General features: G+C 39.6%; 4 protein-coding genes across 7 annotated transcripts; 3 read left to right on the plus strand and 1 right to left on the minus strand.

Annotated features, from left to right (window-relative positions):
• Positions 1-46: 46 nt before the first annotated feature.
• samd13 (sterile alpha motif domain containing 13) lies at positions 47-3017 on the plus strand. Of its 4 annotated transcripts, XR_014802750.1 has the most exons (6): positions 47-259; positions 635-751; positions 1643-1691; positions 1800-1911; positions 1998-2199; positions 2728-3017. XR_014802750.1 is itself a non-coding variant. In XM_084953497.1 (5 exons), exons 2-5 carry the CDS (start codon positions 724-726, stop codon positions 2139-2141), a joined length of 333 nt encoding a protein of 110 aa, XP_084809623.1. In that variant the 5' UTR covers positions 47-259; positions 635-723; the 3' UTR covers positions 2142-3017. The 4 variants fall into 4 exon arrangements, 3 of the variants coding, with proteins under 3 accessions (XP_084809623.1, XP_084809625.1, XP_084809624.1); XM_084953497.1 differs by having other exon boundaries at positions 1998-3017; XM_084953499.1 differs by having other exon boundaries at positions 1649-1691; positions 1998-3017.
• Positions 3018-3040: 23 nt separating this feature from the next.
• Positions 3041-6577, minus strand: uox (urate oxidase). Its single transcript, XM_084953496.1, has 8 exons — positions 6460-6577; positions 5793-6005; positions 5545-5661; positions 5309-5387; positions 3818-4004; positions 3581-3704; positions 3387-3470; positions 3041-3305 (listed from the first exon to the last, which is right to left on the minus strand). The coding sequence occupies exons 1-8, from the start codon at positions 6478-6480 to the stop codon at positions 3231-3233; spliced, it is 900 nt and encodes a 299-aa protein (XP_084809622.1). The 5' UTR covers positions 6481-6577; the 3' UTR covers positions 3041-3230.
• Positions 6578-9149: 2572 nt separating this feature from the next.
• On the plus strand, positions 9150-14446 carry dnase2b (deoxyribonuclease II beta). Its single transcript, XM_084954343.1, has 6 exons — positions 9150-9310; positions 9423-9597; positions 10164-10242; positions 10918-11079; positions 12395-12592; positions 13171-14446. The coding sequence occupies exons 1-6, from the start codon at positions 9204-9206 to the stop codon at positions 13503-13505; spliced, it is 1056 nt and encodes a 351-aa protein (XP_084810469.1). The 5' UTR covers positions 9150-9203; the 3' UTR covers positions 13506-14446.
• Positions 14447-16454: 2008 nt separating this feature from the next.
• Positions 16455-21181, plus strand: LOC146372632 (deoxyribonuclease-2-alpha-like). The gene is made up of 7 exons (XM_084954378.1): positions 16455-16593; positions 17702-17799; positions 18578-18740; positions 18835-18916; positions 19007-19165; positions 19248-19439; positions 19612-21181. The coding sequence occupies exons 1-7, from the start codon at positions 16576-16578 to the stop codon at positions 19983-19985; spliced, it is 1086 nt and encodes a 361-aa protein (XP_084810504.1). The 5' UTR covers positions 16455-16575; the 3' UTR covers positions 19986-21181.
• Positions 21182-21740: the final 559 nt, after the last annotated feature.

The following is a 21740-nucleotide window of genomic DNA, read 5'->3' on the forward strand; positions in this document are numbered from 1 at the left end:
TCACTGAACTGCAAACCAAGGCGTTGGGGACGCAAAACTACATTACCCATGATTCTTTGGTGTCCTGTGGGTGATGGAAGCGAAAGCGATGAAGAGGGGGCTAGTTGGCTTTACTTGATTAAATCTTGATTTTATCAAACAACCGCTGTCGTTTAATAATTTGTAAAATATCGCAGTTATTGGAAAACTTTTTAAGATTTAAACTACGTGTAAACGTCGGGCGGGCCATTTCTGTCAAAGCGCGAATCTCTAAAACAAGGTAACTGTTAAATTTTCTATTAGCAAGCCTAGCTAACTACCCCTGGTAGCTTAACGTTAGCGTTAACGCAGAATACGAAGTGGCAGTGATTAAATATCTGTCGTCATTTAACATAACGTTGTTTTCTTAACTCTCCTCTCTGATAAGGTGATTTTTTTTTACTTTATTTATTTATTTTTTATGTTTCTAATGTAATTCTATTTTTTTAATACAGCTAACAACGTGAGTTTTTGGTCGTCATTTTCACACACTACAGCTCTCCCCGTTGTCAGTCAGAAACGATTGGATTTGTTTTGTTCTTTAGCTATGTTTCGGGTTTTTTAAATTAAATGAATTTTGTTAAGCACATTTACTGTACAACTGTTTTTCCTGCAGAAACATCCAGTAAATGGGAGACAGCGAAAGATAAACAATGAGGGTTTTTCAACTGCCAGCACACTAAGTTCCCCGAGAGAAGACGTCTGATGAAAAATTACTGTAACGTTAAAGATCGTAAGTGTTTCCTTACACCTAAGTCAGTGATTAAACTAGCAACGCTTGTGTTTAATCAGGTAGTCGTGTAAGGTTCCTCTGTGAGGTGTTTGGTGGTTTGGGCTTTTCTGTTGCTTGTGTAACCCGTTGGTAGCGGTATAATTGCAAAAAAACCTGCCATCACAATGGTTGACGGAGTAGAGGAGTAAAAAAATAGCTCAGACATTTAGTTGGTTAAGTTAACCAGCTGACAGAGAACAGTTTGATCGCACACGATTAAAATGTGTCATTTTTGCAAGAAAAAAAAACCAAATTCATATTCTTACACGTTTTTAAACAAAATATTTGCAGGTTTCTGCATATTTTTAATAGCAAACTGAATGTCTTTACACTCTGTATCAAGTCATTTGAAGACCAAATGGTTAATCTAGGGCAGGGGTGGGCAATCTCAGTCCACGAGGGCCAGTGTCCTGCAGGTTTTAGATCTCACCGTGGGTCAACACACCTGAATCACATGATTAGTTCGTTACCAGGCTAATTTAGCCATTTAAATCAGCTGTGTTGGTTCGAGGACCTGCAGGAACACCGGCCCTCGTGGACTGAGATTGCCCACCCCTGATCTAGGGTAAACAGGATTACAGCCCTATTTAAAATGCTTAAATGGAAGTTGTTGTATAAAAACTAAAATATTGAATTCTGAAGAATGTGTTTTATGTTGATGTAAACCTCATGAAAAGTATTTAGTAAAACGTCTTGAAAGTAGTAAAAAAAATATATTTCCACTTGCCTGTTTATTCTAATTCGAAAGAGAATTAGAAAATGAAAAGCATTTTAGAAAATACTTGTAATTTTCAAATTGACTGAAGTTTCTTTTTGCTTTTGTAATTTTCTTGTTATTTTTATTTTTTTAAGCTACAGCCGACATGGAAGACAAGGCAAATGGATCAGTTGACACCAAAAGGTGTGTAGTATCTAGCTGATTGACAAACTATTTTAGATATTTTAAGCTGCTCTTAAAATTAAACATACATTTTATATTAAGATGAACACATTTAATTTCACCTTACAGCCCAGTGGAGAACGGTCAGCTGCCGGACCCTTCCAACTGGGCAGTTGCTGATGTTGTCAATTATTTCAAAGCAACAGGATTTGAGGAGCAAGCCATGGCTTTCCAGGATCAGGTTTGACTGTTATTTCTTGCTCAAAATTGCTGCCACATGATGCTGACAAACTAGGGAAAACTAGAATTTCTGTCTTTATCTGACAGGAAATTGATGGTAAGTCCCTGCTCTTGATGACGCGTAACGACGTCCTGACGGGGCTGTCGATAAAGCTCGGCCCCGCACTGAAAATCTACGAGTATCACGTGAAGCCGCTGCAGACTCAGCACCTGAAAAGCAACGCCTCGTAGCGCCGCAGGCCGTCCCAGCACCCACGTCTGTGACAATCATTGTGTCAGGAGAGCCCAGGTTAGCCGTCGTTTCACAGAGACTTTTCAGCCCACAGTGGCTCCTTAACAGGATTTTTGAATGCTGTATTTTTTGTTTGTGTTCTTTTTATATGAGCGTGGACCCCAAAAATGGGTTGCACACAGTGTCCACTCAGCCGTTTACCCTTTCAGCCATTCTTATATCTGCTGCTTGAGATTTTTTTTTTTTTTTTTCGTATTTTTGTATTTTTTTGTTTTATTTAAAAGAAGAAAATTTGGAGAAAATACTCTGCAGGTATGGTTTTTGTGTGAGTGTGTGTATGTTGTGTATGTGTGTGAGTGCAAAGTGAATTAACCCATGAAGGTTTAAAAAAACAAGTATTTGTATATAAGATTATATTATAGTTGAAAACTGTATGTTCTGTCGCATCTAAAGACTTTGATACATGCAGATAATGATTCTGGTGCGTTGCCCTTTTTCCCCCTGAAACTTTCTATGTTTTAAAATGTGCATCTGAGTCAATGAGTCGTCTTTAGCATGTGACTGTGAACCACTTTGTTTTCCCAGACACAACGACCCGAGCAAAAGCCAGCTTGTTCCTGAACATCTACATTATTCAGGCTTGAGACTCTTGATATGGAAATATTTATGTGTATATACTATTATTGTTATTATTATTATTACTATTGTTATTATTGTTATTATTATCTATCAACCTGTGGTGCTTTCAGCATTGTCACACAGACAACTGTTCAAAAGTGTGTATGACCAATGTACATGTGCAGCATAACACTGGAGTTTTAATATCCGAATCAGAGATTTGCAATAAATGGTGCTCTTTTCTCACCAAAGATCAATGTTAGTTTATGAATTTATCAACAGCCGCTGTCTTTAGTTTCATTTTATTTGGGTTCACATCACATCATCACGAGCTTTAGTCAGGCTACAAATATTAACTTGCTGTTGTTGGAATATTCATTTGAAAGGTTAATTCAGATGAACCTTTCTGTTAAACGGCCCACTTAGATTGTTGTTTAAATCCCAGCAGGGCCTTCTTTCTGTGGGCGCCGTTAGAGCCGCGCTCGCTGCTTCCTGCGTACTGTCCCCGTTATGTTCCCTGAGGGATTATCCAGAGGAAGGAGTACCTGTGATGGGGAAAAGATACTAATGTCCACAACCCGATCATTTAAAGAATGTGAAGGGCCATTTGTGAGAACAGAACTTACTTCATCATTGTTGACAATACCCATTCTCGTCATGTCTATGGTGAAGTAATGCTCATTGGGCATGATGATCTCTATTTCATCCACCTAAAAGAAAATGTGTACTTTAGCATGCCTGTTATATACAGTATGTAGCATTTTATTGAATTAATAATTAAGATTGTGAGTTTGACGATTTCACGATCTAAAGGAAGTACCTCAGGAAGTCGATCCAGGACTAGAACCTGAGTTTCATACAGGGTCTTCTGCACTGAGGGCGAGTACTCCCCGCGATCATAGGGGCCAGCAAACTTCTCAATAATCGTCTCCTTCACAGTCTTCCTATAAGAATGAAGAATATAAAGCTTCGGATGTGAACTATATTTATGAACTTTGAACTATATTGGCATACATCAGCTGAGGTCTTTCTTGACGCTCGTAAGTCGGGCGGTTACCAAGCAGCGTCAAAGTCAGTGTCCTGGATCTTGTTGTAGCGCCACCTCGAGTACACAGAGGTGCAGAAAAACCTGTCCTTGGCTTCTTTCAGAGTAGTGAAGCGGTCTCTGTAGAAACCTTCAAAACCAGACTGGGTGGTTTTCAGCACCTTCATATTCTTCACCCCACTGTGGACCACAGGGATGCCTGTGTGGAGCACAGACCAGCCCGTGAGGGTGGAGTGATGTGAAACGTGGCAAACAACTTGTGAAAATGGTGCTAATCATGAACCTGTGATCAACAGTGCCATTGAGCAGTGTGCAAGGGCTTAGTCATAGCTTTAGCTGCCTTTGTTAACAGTATTTGCATTTATTGATTTATTAAACACGCTTCAAGAGTTAAAACTTGACTCAAAGTAAATTGTGGCAGCCATTAACCTCTGATGTTTTTTACATGTATTTGGCAGCTACTGAGCAAGTGGAGGCTGCCAAGGGAGAACGCCCTCTTCAGCAGAACAGAGCTCAGCGATCAGATCTTGGCCTACCTACATGCTGTAGTCCAGGCGTGGGCAATTCCAGGCCTCGAGGGCCAGTGTCCTGCAGGTTTTAGATCTCACCTTGGGTCAACACACCTGAATCACATGATTAGTTCGTTACCAGGCCTCTGGAGAACTTCAGGACACGTTGAGGAGCTAATTTAGCCATTTAAATCAGCTGTGTTGGTTCAAAAAACCTAAAACCTGCAGGGACACCGGCCCTCGATGCCTGGAGTTGCCCACCCCTGCTGTAGTTTGAACTATCATGATAGTGCAGTGATGAGCACCATCACCTCACATCAAGAAGGTTCCAGGTTTGAACCTCTTACTTGGTTGGGGTGTTTTTGTCTGACAAAAGTATGACAACACACACGTAAGTTTAGCTGTAAACTATTGTAACCCTGGTGATGGACTGGTCATCTGTCCAGGTAACACTAAACTTAAAAACTAAAGTAACTGAAATCTAAATAAAAATCTATACTTTTGGAAGAAAATTAAAAACTTAAATAATTGTATGTTAAGAAAACTAATTTAAAAATATAGCAGAAACGTGCTTGTCTGTGTCTACACATTCAGCCTAACCACACTTTGGTCCAGCTATTTATTGAGACTTGGGATCACTACATGGGATTAAACGGTGCTGTATTTGTGTAACATCTTCTGAAAATCTTTAATTTTGTCTCCTGACAAATTGCCTCCATATAATCATAATTAAAACTAACAATGAAAACGTTACTAAAAGGAGCAAAAGTAATTTGGAAACTAAATGAAACTAAACTGGAAACAAAAATTCTAAATTAAAAAATTACAAAACTTGAATTAATATAATAATAATTATTATTATTATTAATACTGTTAATAAACCAGAGTGTATTCAGTCCGTCACTGTCCAATGACAGCTTGGATAGCATGTAAGCAAATACACTGTTTGCGTGTATCTCTCTGTTTGCGTGTTTTTGTGAGAGTGTGTGATTACCACCGATAGTCTGTTCAACATCACAGAAGCGGTAAGCTTCTGGGCTGAATATAAACGCATGAGCATGCTCTACCCCACTCTGAGGGAAAAAAAGACAAGGGCAAACGGGGTCATGTTTTACGATGGATTATCACCTGCAATAGTTGATCGGGTTAATGTGCACTTGATTTATGTTGCTGCTCAAATAGCTGTTAAAAAGGTCAACTCTTGTGAAGCTGCACCGTCCTGTGTTTTACCTTCTCCAGCCTTCTCCACGGAGCTTCCTCCATGTAAACTTTGGCCTTCAGCACATGGTTAAAAGAGGTTAGGAAATGATTGCAGATATCCAGGGAAAACTGTTCGATGTTCTTTATCTGAACAGAGAAACAAGCAGGTTGACAGGCTGTAAAAGACCTCAATAACAAATATTTTAGCAGCTGAAATAGCAATAACGGGTCTTCCCTCACTAAGACTGTCATGTTCCTTAAAACGGTGTTAGACTCACCCCTCTGAGCTTGGCCAAACCGTGGACGGTGTTTTTAATGGTGTCAGTAGGGATGATGTCTGAGTTGTCTCCAGTTAGATAATCTTTGCGTGACTTGAGCGTGAGCTCCACATCAGCCTTCACCTCAATGATAGAATGCTGTCTTCCCTGCCTCCGGACGACCAGCACCTTCACCGTTTTCTTGCCGTAACCTGTTCGCACAAACTCCACTTTCTGCACGTGTGAGAAATAGTTTTAATAAGATGGCACACTTAAACAGTTTCCAGTGGTAGAGGTGTTTCGTGCCACAGTGTCATCTTAGAGCTACAAATATAATATTTCTTATCCCTTTGAAATGTTGTCTTTGGATAGTTTGCAGTGAAGTTTCTTGTGTGCATTTGCAGGAGCTTGTTAAATATATCTCCGTATTCCAACATTAATTAAAAAAATCTGAAATCAGATATTGTCTGAAAGTACACGAGTACTACAACATCAAATAAAAAAAAGACTTTTACTTTGTGAGGAATTAGAAATGTTTTAAAAACTAACCTTTAAAGATCATGGTTTGACCCTGTGGCCACTGAACCGTGAGATAAATTCCAGTGCTATCAATCTACCGTCAGAAACATTAGTCATGTTCTATCGTTTAAGTTCTACTGTTTCCTTCTATAACTTTCCGAAATGTTACCTGATCTGAAGCGTTTGCCATGGTGCCTTCCTCTTCTTTACCTGCTGCCCTTCAAACAGTCTCCAGTAAATGGGGCTCCTGCTACAGGAGGAGGACTTTCTACAGAGGGTGGCACTAACTTTGCACTCAGGCTATTGGAAGTCCAAGCTGAAGTTTAACCTCTTTTATTTGTACTGTGTGATGTACTGTATTCCACTCAGAGAAATGCAGAGGCACGCACAAACACTGTTTACATGTGCAGCCACAAAGAGAAAGATGTGAGTGCGTTTCACATGAATTCATTGTTGCAGTCAGGTTCAATCTTGACGACACCTAATTTCTTTATATTTTGCCAGAAAAATAAGAAATAGGTTTATTGAAACACGTGCAAACATAAACGGAGATACAGTAGATGAAGCAAAAACATTTGAAATGAGGGTTGACTCAGAGTCTGTACAGCACTGTAGTTTGCACTCCCTATGCTTATATAAAGACTATAAACTTTTTTCTTCTAAATATAAAGAACAGTTTTGAGTTTCCACCTTTATGAATTACATTTACATTATGCTTTTTTTGTTTTTACGCAAATACACTTTACATTGCGTGGACTTTAAACCTTTTTTTTTTCTTCCTTTTGCACGTCACACATAAATTTTAATATTAGAAAAAGATCATCAGAGTAAATAAAAAATAAGGTTTTTAAATGATGATTTCCTTTAAGTGAAATTAAGTGAAATAAGCTCTTCAAACCTGCCCGTGTAGGGTTGGAGAGTGAAAAAGTAATTTAGAAGTAAACCTAATAACAGGTTGTGCCAGTCTTGGTATCAAGATCTGTGCTTCCTTGAAGGAGTCTTTTCATTTCCTCAGTAATAAGAAAGTTTGGATGGTTCAGCTCAACATGTACAATAGTGATAAGTTTAAAAGTTTAAATTCAGTTACTCTAATGCAGGATGTTTTCTGTCTGAATGTGCTTTGCTTTAAATTTAAAAGAATATCTTTATAGAAGGATGCTCTATGCACCGTGTGCGCAGCGCAAAGGACTGATCAGTCAGACGCTTCCACTGAGGAACTAAAGATCTTGTTAACATAGTTTTGTTTTTAAGGAGGAAAATAGTTCTTCTGTTTATTCCTACATGTGGTCTGTAAACCCATTTTTTATGTTTACTCTAATTTCAACTTGCTAATGCCTCTTGTTTGTTGTCCTGCTGTCTCACTGTTTGTATTTTATTCCTGCACAGTTGGTGTGGAGCACCCACAATTTCATTGTACATTTACAGTGACAATAAATGTCTATTTTATTCTTTTTTATTATTCTATTTACTTATGTATACATACTTAATTAATTACTTATTTATTGACTTACTCATCTGCTTATATGTTTACTTATTTACACTTATGTTTATGCTCGCACTGTCACATATCTCCTTGTGAAAGAAGTGGGGTCAGTAAGTAAATAAGTACATTTAAGCAGGTACTTAAGCACAGCTGTGAAGTACTTATACTTTACTTGATAGCATGATTCCTAATTGTAGGCCTTTACATTTATTGTATTGCTTTAGTTGCTTCACCGTTTGAATATATTTAAAGATCCATCCATCCATCCATCCATCCATTGTCTTCCACTTATCCGGGGCCAGGTTGTGGGAGCAGCAGCCTAAGCAGAGAAGCCCAGACCGCCCTCTCCCCAGCCACCTCCTCCAGCTTGTCCGGGGGAACACCAAGGCGTTCCCAGACCAGCCAAGAGATATGATCTCTCCAGCGTGTCCTGGGTTTGCCCCGGGGCCTCCTCCCGGTGCTGCAGACCCCCCTGTGAATTGCTACCTTATCGTGGTGGAGGGGTTTGTGTGTCCCAGGAATCCCAGGGGCTGTGTTGTCCATGGGCTTCTGCCCCCTGGTAGGGTCTCCCATGGCAAATTGGTCCTGGGTGAGGGACCAGACAAAGAGTGATTCAGAAGACCCCTATGAGAAGAACACTTCACCCTGCCTAGGGTTACCAGGACCCCGCCCTGGAGCCAGGCCCAGGGAAGGTGCCCGAGAGCGAGCGTCTGGTGGCCAGGACTTAGTCCGTGGGGCCCAGCCGGGCACAGCCCGAAAAAGGGACATGGGTCCATCTTCCTGCAGGCCCACCACCCGCAGGAGGCATCGTAGGGGTCGGGTATATTGTGTGCCGGGCGGCGTCCAGGAGCGGAGCACCTGGCGGACCGATCCCCGGCTACCAAGACTATATTTAAAGAGTTTCCTCAACAATAAACTGGATGAGCTTATGAAATCCAGTTTGGCTTATGCACATTACAAAAAGGAGCTCAGAGATGTGACTTTGTCAGACTTCAACTATGAGTTGTTTTACCAAAGAGACGTTTCCCCTTTTACAGTCAACATGTGCTTTCATTGTAAAATTAAGACCTGTCCAGTACAGTAATCAGGTGTGAACAGGACTTGATGCTGTAACGAGGGCAATTTGCATAATTAAAAAAACAACAACACAAAAAACTTTAACATACAGTACATATATAAATAATACGAGGACAAGTAAAGTAGCTGATCTGTCAAGGTTGGCAAAAAATAAAAATCTATAAACATTCTGAAACATTTAATTGCTGACAGAGTCATTTCAGTATTTTCCCGTCATGTGACAACATCTTATGACTTCCCATTTTTGCATCTAAAAGCAGATGTGCTGGTTTCAAAATCAGAAAGCAGCAGATTTCAGATTTCCCTTTCGTCAGTCGCTGCCGTGTTGACTTCAGCTGCAGGAGTCACTCAGGATGATCTCACACTTTAGTTTATCCTCACAGATTTTTGTGCTTTTTTGTTGCACAGTTTGTGGTGCTGACATTTCATGTAGAAATGAAGATGGCGAGGCAGTCGATTGGTGAGTTAATATGATATTTTTAAATATTAATGCCTCCATATTCATACTGATGACTAATTCCTTCAATTTTCCCAAGAAAAGACACGTGGTTTTCTGTCTCTTTCCTTCTAAGGTTTATCGTCTACAAACTGCCTAAATACAGAATCGATGACATCGGCAGTGGGGTGGAGTACATGTACTTGGATTCATCAAAAGAAGGCTGGGAAATGAGTAAATACACGATTAACTCCAGCCAAGGAGCCATAACAAACACACTGAACCAGCTTTACATGGGAAAAGAGTACAAGGTGAGATTATTCCATCTTTATGTGGGTTTTTATATGATGAGTGAGACTTTAGTTTGTTAATGGGAATTATCAGAGATAATGCTCGTGCCAGTTTGCTGAGTAGGAACTCTTTCATTTAATATGAGGAACTGAGTTGACACTGAACAGTCAGAAACAACACAAACTACCAGTTTGGAGTGTATGTAAGTCTGTTTTTATGTAAGATCTTAAAGTAATCAGGACCAAATAAACTGAAGAAAAAATATTTATTTTGGGAAATATTTAGTTCAGTTTCCCCAGGCAGACAGAAAACAAACATTTCTCTGAAATATCTTTGCTATAAGAATGGAGCCATTAGCTGGTTATTGTGGCATTCTTCTTCTTCTTCTTTGTTCTTTCAGTTGGTCCCTTATTCCATTTGCCATTAACGTAAACCAAAGTGTAATAAGGTGTAATAAGCATTCTGGTTTTGCAGGGCATCCCTAATGTCACCTCTCAATTATTCTTCTTGTATAAAATAACTTGTATAAATAACTTTCACTTGTATAAAATAACAAATGTTGTTGTTTTTGGGGGTCTTTTGGCAGTCAAACACCTCAGTGTATGCACTCTATAACGACGCCCCACCAGACCTGAAATACATTCAAAAATATGGACACACTAAAGGTACGGTACAGTCGGCAGGAAGCAATCTGCTTCTTTCCTCCTCTTTTCATCTCAAGACTCTTATTCATTATTGTGACCACACAACAAGATTCATCAGGTTTTATTCCCAGAGATTTCAATGTTAGCAGAAAATATAGCAGCACTATGACTGCCATAGTTTTTCTCCACTCTGTTGACACATGTGCAAAGTCAAGGTGGAATGTCCAGTAAAGTCTGTTTTACATTTTCCACCTTTAATACCACGTGGAGAGGCTGTAAAAATGGACATTTGTGGTAGTTTGACAAATTTAAGAACCTGCTATATTAAATTAAGGTAGTTATTGTGTATATATGTAGCCACACTATGTTACATGTAGAAGTGCACAACTATTCTCCATGCAACAGTGCAAGTTACAGCATGTTTTGTGTCTGTGACAGTTACCGGCAGATGCATTTCCAAACTGCTAGTCAAGCTTTGGAAAAAGAAAAAATCAATAGGGTTTGGGTTTCCTCTGCCTGCAATAGGGTGTTGTAGGGGGAGGACACGGGCAAAGACCATCTGTCCGATAGCTCCAACTGCACATTTGACTCTTATCAGCAACACAACTGATGGAAATCTTTCTGCATCTGCGTGCTGGTTCGCATGTATCTGTGTGTAATCATTCCACCTTTCGTATGTTTGTGTGTGTCCTGCAGGGGCACTGCTCTTTGACCGCGCTCAAGGTTTCTGGTTGTCGCACAGCATTCCCCATTTCCCTTCCTTCCCCGAGAAAGGGTACCTATACCCGTCCTCTGGCAAAGTCAATGGCCAGACTGCACTGTGTGTGACCTACCAGTACCAACAGTTTCTTCATATAGGTGAGCTCTCATGAAGCACAGAGGTTGGCATACAATCGTCAGACTTATTACATTTAATATTCTGCTTGATAGAAAGCCGGGCCGGACCAGTGAAACTACTTGATAGATTCTGGGAGTTCATTGCCCAAACTGGTCCACAATTACAACATATAAAGTTTTCGTTAATTCAAAGAAAATGTCCTTTTTTTCTGTGAACCCACTGAAAAAAACCTACAAATATGTAAAAAAACCCTTTTAATAGTTGATCTATTACTTAATTACTTTGGTGTCGTATGAATGAGGGAGATTCTTTACCAACAGGAAATACTGTAAAACTTTGAAAATCCTGTTAAATGTTCAAAATTATGCAGTCCTTCACATTTTCCACAGCCTAATGGTGGGCCGGACTCAGCTGGGCCGATTCTGGACCCCGAGCCTTATATTCAGCACCCCTGGTTTAATGCAAAGCAGTCATCAGCTTTTTTCTTTTACATGCATACACACAGTTAGGTCCATAAACATTTGGACAATAAGAGAATTTCTGTAATTTTGCCTCCGTTCATGATCACGATGTAATTTGAATCAATGGGTCAAGATGTGAGTGAAATCCAGACTTTCAGCTTTAATTCAAGGTGATGAACTATTTGTTCAATTGTTGAATTACAGGCAGTTTTATACACGTCTCCTCATTTAACTGTACATATAGATTCAAAAATCATTTTAAATGTGCGCAGAGTTTTAAATTATTTGGAGTTTTTATGCTGCTCTGCTTTTTTCTGGATTTCTCACTGAGCAAATGTGTAAAATGAAATTTTAAGGTTATTAATAAGGTGATTTGTTTCTTTTGTTTGGAAACCCCACATTGCACACAAGTATTATAATGAACCTGTGAAATTGTTTTTGCTATGAAGCGTGTCTGAAGGGAAACTTTAGGGGATTTCCTCACACGTGTTCAGCTACTCGGAATTATTCTGTGTTTCTGTGGTGATCATGACAGTTTCAGTATAATAGTATTTTATTTGAATTACTATGTTTTTTATTAATAATCAATTTTTTCACATTTTACCAACTAAGTTAATGTGTCAACAAAGTGCTTACAAAGAAAGACTGGAGGACATTTAATTTAGCTAAATGTAATATCTGCTATATAAAAAGCCTTGAATGCGAAAATTCGATATTTGCCAAGAATTTAATTAATAAACTTGATGAGACTAACAGTGAAAGAATCAACATCAGTGTCATTATCGTAAATGCTCATTGCAGCTGTAAGGAATACTCTCGCTATACGACCATCTAATATACATTATCTCTTATTTCTCTCCTCTTCAATCTCCAGCAAAGCAGTTGGTCTACCTTTACCCACGTTTCTATAACTGCTCTGTTCCTGCTGCATTCTCGGCTGACCTGCCACAGCTGGCCCAGTTATGTGCGGACTCCAAACCACAGCTGTCCTCCAATAAGAGAATGGAGCAGCTTTTTTCAGCTGGAGGGGAAAAGTTTGTCAGTTTTGCTAAATCTGAAAACTTTGTGGATGGTAAGATACCCCGCATGCCCTTTTTTACTTTTAGGCATTTACTTGCTCATCATGTACATTTTAGAAGAGCAGACTTCTTTCCTGTAGCCTGCTGCCATGTTTGCACATTTCACTCTTCGACCACAGTCACTGATTATCAGGCGCAGACACGCTATCGTCTCTGAACAGTGACGTGCATTATCACCTCCCAACCGGGGCCTTCAAAGTATACTCACAGCTGCTTTGACTTTTGGATCTTAGTATGAATAGTTACATGCAGTATTTTGTTTCTCAGTTTGTGTATATGTATATTTTTATTATTTAGAGAGAATAATTATCCACACAAAGATTTATTTATGCATGAAAACAACACAGAGCTCAAAATGTATTTATTTTACCATAATCATACATAATGCAAAAGGAAGTGTGAGCTTATCATGTTTGCATTTCCTTTATTCTCGTATCATTTGGCAAATTGCCAAAACAACTTGAAAAATGGTATTTAATGGTATAAAAACATTATATGTTTCATTTAACACAATGATTCGAGTACAGACTACTCTAGTACCTGACATGTTTTTCTGTTTGCTTTCATTCAGATATCTACACAGGCTGGGTGGCTCAGGAACTGGGCGCCGACCTTTTAGTGGAGTCCTGGCAGAGACAAGGTCACGACCTGCCCTCCAACTGCTCACTGGCCAAACACACCATGAACATTAAGAAAATCCAGCTTCCCAGATCAATCCTGTTTTATTCGCACTACGACCACTCAAAGTGGTGCGTGTCACGACTTTATGAGGACCAGGTGACCTGCCTCGGAGACCTGAACAGAGAGATGGGTCAGCTGTGGCGAGGTGGCGGTCTGATCTGTTCCTCCAACCCTTTGATTTATAAGGCCTTCAGGCAGGTGGTGGATTGGTACATTCACTGCTAATTGAGAAGGAAAATCAAAGTGATTAAGAATCAGTGTGACACTGGCTGACAGTGGCAGAGCGAGACACTATGATTCTGTCTCCAGGGTTGACTGCTGTGTAGAAGTAACATAAAGACTCACAATTTTCACTTCAATTTTATATATACAGCTCCAAATCACAACAACAGTCACCCAAAGGTAGACCCCACAATAATACATACAGAGAAGAACCCAACAATCATATGGCCCCTTATGATCAAGCACTTTGGTGACAGTGGGAAGGAAAAACTCCCTTTTAACAGGAAGAAACCTGCAGCAGAACCAGGCTCAGGAAGGGGCGGGGCCATCTGCTGCGACCAATAATAATGTATTTACAATTTAAACTGGTGAATAAGCTTTTGAAAAATAGCAGTGACTGCATGTTAATTATGTGGTGGATACACTTAGTTATCCACCTTTGTTTGAGTTAAAGCAGCTGTATGGAACCAGCAGCCCACAAGTATAAATAGATTAAAAAAATAATACTTTCAATTCAATAAAACAAAACAGAAATAAGATTAGTAAGACTGTAGATCACAGCTGCACATTGTTTCAGGAGATGTCAGCGGCTGTGTGTTTAAACAACAATGTCTGCACAATGACTGCACAATGTCTTGTTCCTTTTACAAAAGGAGCAAGAGACAAAAATATTGATCTATGTCGCTTCCTTTCATCCAGCAGAGATGAAACTATAACACTATTAGTGCTACAGATAAAAGGTTTTGTAATTTTCTTTTGAATCTTTGGGTGTTTGTATTCATATTATTTTAGCACAGTGTGTGCACTTGTGTTATGATGCTACATATTTGAAGTTGTTTTTAAGTTTCATAAGTTCTGCAATAAATATATGCAACCATATGTTGTAGTATGATGTGCAACATAATAAAGACTGACAACATTAAAATCTGGTCTACTGCTCAGTGAGACTGAGGGACATGTAGTCTAATCAAATCTATTTTATTTTATTTTATTTGGTGCCTCTGGAGTAGTCATCATCATGTTTGTTCAGTTTCTATTTCCACTGAAGAGGCACTTGGCCTGTGACTGTGTGTGCGTTTAGTGTTTGGGGGTAAATAGTGTCACCTACTGGCCAGACCAGGTGACTCATACAATTCATTCAAATGATTTTCCGACAATCTACAATTCGATACTACTCATGCAAACTAGAGCAGGCAGTAGAGAAGAAAGAGTACAGCTAAAATCCAGTAAAGTGCAATAAGTAATATGTATTACACACAGTCGTGTGAAAAGGAGAGTACAGCCTCTTTCAACAACAAGGTTTTGTTTATCGGGGATATTTAAAAAACACATCTGGTCCTTAGCAGGTCTTAAAATTAAGTTAATACAGTGTCAAATGAACAAAGGTGAAGAAAACTAAGTCAAAATGCAGAAACAGCAAATGAAGAACTCAGTATGCTCTCAATGCTTTCATAGGTAAGGTAAGATCGGGTAACATAATGGCAAGAAAGAAAACATCAGCAATGATAGAGAAGCAAATGTTTCTGCTCATCAATCTGGGAAGAGATATAAGAAATTATACAGTGAGAAAATGGAAAATGTTTAAGACAGTTGACAATCTTCCCAACAGTGGATATCGAAGTAAATTCACCCCAAGGTCAGACTGTTCAGTGCGCAGAGAAACTGCAAAACACTCATGAGCTACATCTCCTGCTCTACAGACCTCGGTTAGCATGGCAGATTTTTAAAGTTCATGGCAGCACAGTTAGAAAACAAGCCGTACTTGCTCAGCAAGCCATGAATACAAGTTATACATTCAGTCGTTTTCTTGCTTAGAAAAAGACTGAACAGTTTTGTTTGGAAGGGTTGCCGGGAGAAAGCCTTTTCTCTCTAAATTGAACAGCTTAGCTTTACAATGTTGCCTCTGAATAAACCACAAGACTTCTAGAACAGTGTCCTTTGGACAGACAAGGCCAAAGTGGACATGTTTGTCCATAATGCACAGCGCCATTTTTGGCAAAAACCAAACATAGCATATCAGCACAAACAGATCATGTCACCTATCAAGCATGGAGGTAGACAGGTGATGACAGGATCTGGGCTTCTTCCAGTCACCGAGTGGACGATGAAGTCTTTTGGTACCAAAGTATTCTGAGGTCGTCTGCCTGACAGCTTGGACTAGGTTGAGATCGGGTGATGCAACAGGACAACAACCATATTCGAAGCAGCAAATCAAGAACAGAATGAGTGTAAAAATAAATAAATAAATCACGGTGGCCAAATCTCAATCCAGGCAGTCAACCTGACTGAAATACTGTGGCGTGACTTTGAGAAAGCTGTGCAACAAATGCCCGCAAACCTCAATGAAGTGAGGCAATGTTGTAAAGAAAAGTGGGTTAAAATTACTCCACAGTGACGTGAAAGACTGATAAAGTCATACAGAAAATGATTATGTCAACTTATTGCTGGTAAAGGTGGAGAATTTATTATTTTTGCACGCTGTTTCCGAATTCAGGTTTTGTTTCAGTTCAATAAAAAATGTTCTTGTTCATCTCAAATTGTATTTATATAATGATAAGACAAGCTAAGGGTCTAAGTCCGCTTTTTTACTTGAACTGAACTTTCTTTTTCACCTGACTCTGATATATTTCTACATATACACTATGTGCATGACAAAACTGGTTCTAAGAGCGCAGCAAACAATTTTGTTAACTGATTGAGGATCTGGATGCTTAAACTGTTGCCATGTGGTTGCAGTAATTGAGATTGTGCTAAACCATGCATCAGTTTCACAATGACTACACTTTCTCAGAAACATAAGAAAAACAAAGTCACATATATATTCTTTCAAAAAGCAAGTCAAACTGGAACATGCAGGGCTCAAACGGCACAAAGCCTCGTGACAGCGTCACCTGGTCAAAACAGGCATGGCAACATTGTAAAAAACAAAAAAGGAAGATCTATGGTGACGGCTTTGAGCAACAAGGAAGTTGTTGCTGACACGTCGAATGCAGATATGGGTGATGGTTTCAGTTAGCAGTAGATGTGACAAAGCAGCTTTGTGAAACACATCTAAAGCTCACTGAGAAGGAAAATGGAAACAAATAGATATGTAAGTAAATGTTTACATATTTCAAAATATATTCTACAAATAATAACAACTGACCCGGGTGTGTTGCATAATACTGAGATGATCTATTTACATAAACAGACTGAACACAAAGTAAATGCATAGTTATCCTGTGTATAAAAACACAGTACATGAGTACAGTGTGTCATAGCTTATCAAACACAATGTGAACAGAATATTACCACATGAAACTAGTATTGATGCATTTATCATGAGCCTAGATTACACCCACCAATAAGCATGCTATTATAAAATGCAACAAACTATTTTATACTGCTGCATGATTTGGCATTATTGGCATTACAATACAATGTCCATGGTGTGTTTGACTTGCAAATATATTTTTCAGTAGTGGACGACTGACCTCTTGTAAGCTGAGGAAGTGGCTTGACAGAAATGCAGAAGTCTTACACACTTACAGATTGTTTACAACAAGGATCTTTACTTATAGCGTCCAACATATAGCTACAATAAGAAAGAGAAAGTGCGTCAGTGAGGATGTGTGGGATCACAACAGCAAACCTGATAATGCAGCCTTCATAAAACAAACACAGATTAGGTCACGTGATGTCAAGTTTTCCAGATAAGACTGTAAACCCTGTTCATATTTAGAGATGTTTAGAGTCTATATTGTGTTACTCGAGACTGAATGATTGAGGTAGATCTTGAGTTGTATTGCCGCTGTGATGAACTGATACATCTTTCACCATTTTATAAACTAAAGTGTGTTGGGGGCGGCGGAAATGTCAGAAGGAGAAATTGAAAATTTGTAACTTCATAGGCTGCCATGCTGGGAGGCTGTGTTTGGTAAATGATGTGAGCAGAGACGTGTTACATGTGTGGTAAGTGGTGCAACTTAAGTCGTCTGTCTAAAGTAGCTTGCAGGGTTTGCAGAAGTAAAGATGTAACTGACATAAGTTTATGTCAGTCAGATAAAGTTTATCAGTGTTTAAACAGAAGCTGCAGGTTCACTGGTGGCTTTAATTATGTTACACTGTATTAAAGACCTTCTGCTTTGTGACGGTGTTGTTGAATGCAGACAGCCTCCTGTTTTTGTGGTTCTAGCAACGGTTATGTTTGACTGTTTCAGACCAGTGTGATGGGATTCCTCTTGAGTGTTGGGATCCTTTTTCAGGGGTGTGACTCAGCGGTAAAATGCAGGAATGACAGAGGAGACGAAGTTGACTGGTTTGTAGACATTTTGAATTTCTGCCAATGGGTTTAATGTAAATGCATAAGAAAACATCTTTATTCAAAGGAGCTTGCAAAGAAAAGCGTCTGGACTTCTTTAAGTTACTTGAAGACGTTTCACCTCTCATCTGAGAAGCTTCTTCAGTTCTAAGGTCAAATGGTGGAGAAGAGCCACCTCCACAGGACAAGACTCAGCAGTCCATCTGCATCTTAAGGATAAAGGTCACTCTTTCGAGGATGCCAACGTTCACATTTTGGACAGAGAGGACAGATGGTTTGAAAGAGGAGTGAAAGAAGCATCTATGTCCACTGTGAGCGACCATCTTTGAACAGAGGCGGGGGTTTACGACACCAACTCTCTGCCATCTATAATCCAGTTTTGAGATCCCTTCCCAGACGCCTTAACGCCCACTCACATCCTGGGCCATCTGACCTCAGGAATTCGCATGATAAGGTGGGGCCAGGTTTCACAATGAACACACCCGAAACTCTGGCTGATTGGGACCCACACCCAGTTTCACACCTTGGCTCAGGCGATTAGAGGATCATCAGGGGGTCCTTTTGTCCCTCTGTGGGGGGATACTCCCACTAGGTTTATATCTGGGACTCTCCACCATTTGACCTTAGAACTGAAGAAGCTTCTCGGATGAGAGGTGAAACGTCTTCAAGTAACTTAAAGAAGTCCAGACGCTTTTCTTTGCAAGCTCCTTTGACTACGATGACCTGGATGACTGAGAACCTTCACAGACAAAACATCTTTATCTACATTCTTTAGGTATATTTTGTACAAGCGTCCCAATGAGGATAAACTTGGATTGTCATACTTTTACATGGATGAGAGCACCAACGGATGGATACTCAGCAAAGAGAACATCAACAGTTCTTCTGGCACTCTCGCAAACACCCTGAAACCTCTTTTTGACTTCTATGACAGAAAGGTGAGGTATTATAGGATATATGTCTCATTAGCATGGCACAGTGAATAATCTGAATACCATTTCAGAGTTGTTGTGGTGTTGCTCGTCTATCCAGATCGAAGGCTTTGGCTACATGCTCTACAGTGACCAGCCTCCAAAGCCGTATGTTGCTCCTCCATCGTTTGGTCACAGTAAAGGTGGGCACAACATTGTCTCAGCTGACGGCGTCCTCTGTCTGAAAGACCCAAATGTAGCAAAGCTCAGTTTGTGTTTCTGACTTTCTACAGGAGTTGTGTTGTTGGACAAAGCGTCTGGAGTTTGGCTTTCACACAGTACACCCAAATTTCCAGTATATCACAGTAAAGCCTTCTGGCCTGATAATGGAAATGCAAACGCTCAAGCATTTATGTGCGTGACTTACCCGTATAAGCAGTTCAAAGAAATAGGTATGTAAACAGGTAAACAGCTCAAATCAGTTTCATAGATCTAGTGAAAGCGCACTTTAACAACTTGTATCTGAATTCTTAGGAGTGCAGCTCAAGTACATCCATGCTTATTCGTATGACTCTGAAATCCCAACAACCTTTCACAATGAGCTGCGATGTGTGGCACAGCGAGACTGCTACCCGAAAAAGGAACCCTGGTTTAGTCAGGCGACGCTGACTTCTTCAAGCGGCCGTAACTTCATCAGCTTTGCAAAATACACACGCTTTGGTGATGGTAAGTGTTTTCAGAAAGAAGACATATTTCAGGAGGGATGAATTCATGTTGTATTGATCACAAACATAAGACCCTGTAGATTGACAGTTAAACACACTGTACTCTCCACAGTACGGGCAGAGCGCACTCTTAATAGTGTTGTTTTCCTGTTTTGTTTTCCATACTATTGCAGATCTTTACTCTGGTCTTGTTACAAAAAACATTAGGGGGAATCTGTATGTTAAGAGCTGGGGAAAGATGCACCACAATCGCGGTCTGCCTTCTAACTGCAGTAAAAGCATCCCTAACCATGTGTACAACGTGAAAGAAGTAAAGCTTCCAAACAGGAAGGCCTTCAGTGATACTGTGGATCACTCAAAGTGGTGCGTGACTGCAGACGGTGACTGGATCTGCATCGCTGATATGAACCGAGAGGAGAGTCAGATGAAAAGAGGTGGAGGAGCAATATGCACTAATGACAGAGTAGTTGGGATGGCTTTCTATAGACTGATACGCAATTTTGAACCATGTAAAGATCCACGCTCTGTTGGTAGACGAGAGCTGTGAAGGAACAACCTGAGTGTTGGACCAATATTATAAAAACCTCCGTTTAAATAAGCACATCAGCTCAGCTGTCCAGTCTTGACTCGTGCAGCTTTAGGTTCAGTTTGTTTCTAAAAGGAATCCAGAGATGGTTACAGAGTGCCTGCTTTTGTCTCTTCATTGTTTGCACAACTGGACCAAAATGCAGCAATCAGAGTTTTTAAATGTCTTGATCATGTTGTTTCATTTTTTTTTAATCTCTTATAAGTTTTGTTTTTATTTCCTATCATGTCCTGTGAAGCGCTTTGTAACTTTGTTTTGATAGGTGCTATATAAATAAAGGCATTATCATTATTAAGAAAAATCGATGGACTATTAAAAACTTGATTTTATTACACAAACTTCTGTATCTGGTAGAAAAACAGTTTTGACCTCAGGGTCCTCTGCAGTGTCCTCCGTGTACTGTTACTTCAAACTAAATGAATTAAATGTGAATGATTTAACGCCCACTTGGAACTTATTGCCAGCTGTGCAAACCAAGCTCTTGCTGCAGCTCCACACATTGAAAAGCCTTTTGTACACCCTGAACCCTGCATGTTGACGTTCCAGTGGAAGGACAGGTGGAATGCCAGATAGCACGGTGTTTGTGGCTTTGTTTGTCTGTGCATGTCTATTTTCTACTTTTTCACTTATATTTTTTGGTTTTTGACATTGAGCAACTTCCACTCGCCTCCTATGTAAAAATGAAGTTCTTGTCCTCTTTGGCAGCGCCTGCTTGCAACAGGTTTTCAACTTTCAGCTGTTTCTGTGGCACCAAAATGTTGCACCTGTAGATTAATTTCCAGAATCTTTCCAGCTTATTAATTTTTGTGATGCGGTGTGTTAAATGCAAAACACCTTGTCGTTCGAGTTGAGGTGAACAAAAGAAAAACATCTCTTTTTGGTAACAGTGCAAAAACTGACAAAAATAATGGAAGTTCTTATTTCTAAAATTTACCATAAAGTGTCTTAATTGCATTTTTTGATGTTAACACTCCAGGAAGTGGCTTTTTAAAATAACATGATCAGTCCTTGCCCACACCACAGCTTCCTGTTCACACCACATGTCACACTATCATGCTTAAATTTAAAGACCTACATTACTGTAATTTGTCTGTGACAGATTACTGTAATTATTATAAACTGTGCTATTATATCCATATAGTATAATCTCAATTTTTAGGCAGGTGATTAAAGATGTAGGACAAATATTGTAATATTGTATTTGTTGAATCACAAATATAATATTATTCCTCATAAATGCAACTTTGTGTTCACTCATTTTAACTGCGAAACACTAAAAAAAATACTCAAATTAAATGTGCTGATGTGTTAATGATCACTTCTGTGGTTCCTGGTGCAGATAAACTCGTGTTGTCTCTTTCTGGCTTTGTTTAATTGTATTTAAGCTGTCAAATGATCACAGCCTCCTCTTCCTCCTTTAGTCCTGAAGGTGATAGTTAGACCTTCATCACTGATATGAACAGGCACAGTTTCACTGTTATTTCACCAGTTTTGAGCTTTCAGTTTAGATGCCCTCATTTACTGGCGTGCCATCGAGCCATATCTGGCATTTGCAGCAGTTTTTATTTGTGCCCCCACCTAATGTAAGGTTTATGCCACAGCTTCCCTAAATTAAGAGTTTTTGTAATTACAAAAACATTTTTATGTTTCTGTAATGATTAACTATGAGCTAGATCATAGGTGTCAAACTCTGGCCCGCTGGCCAAATTTGGCCCG

Source organism: Perissodus microlepis, chromosome 15 (genome assembly GCF_051167445.1).
Source record: "Perissodus microlepis isolate ML-2025 ecotype Zambia chromosome 15, ASM5116744v1, whole genome shotgun sequence".
Taxonomy (NCBI): Eukaryota; Metazoa; Chordata; class Actinopteri; order Cichliformes; family Cichlidae; genus Perissodus; species Perissodus microlepis.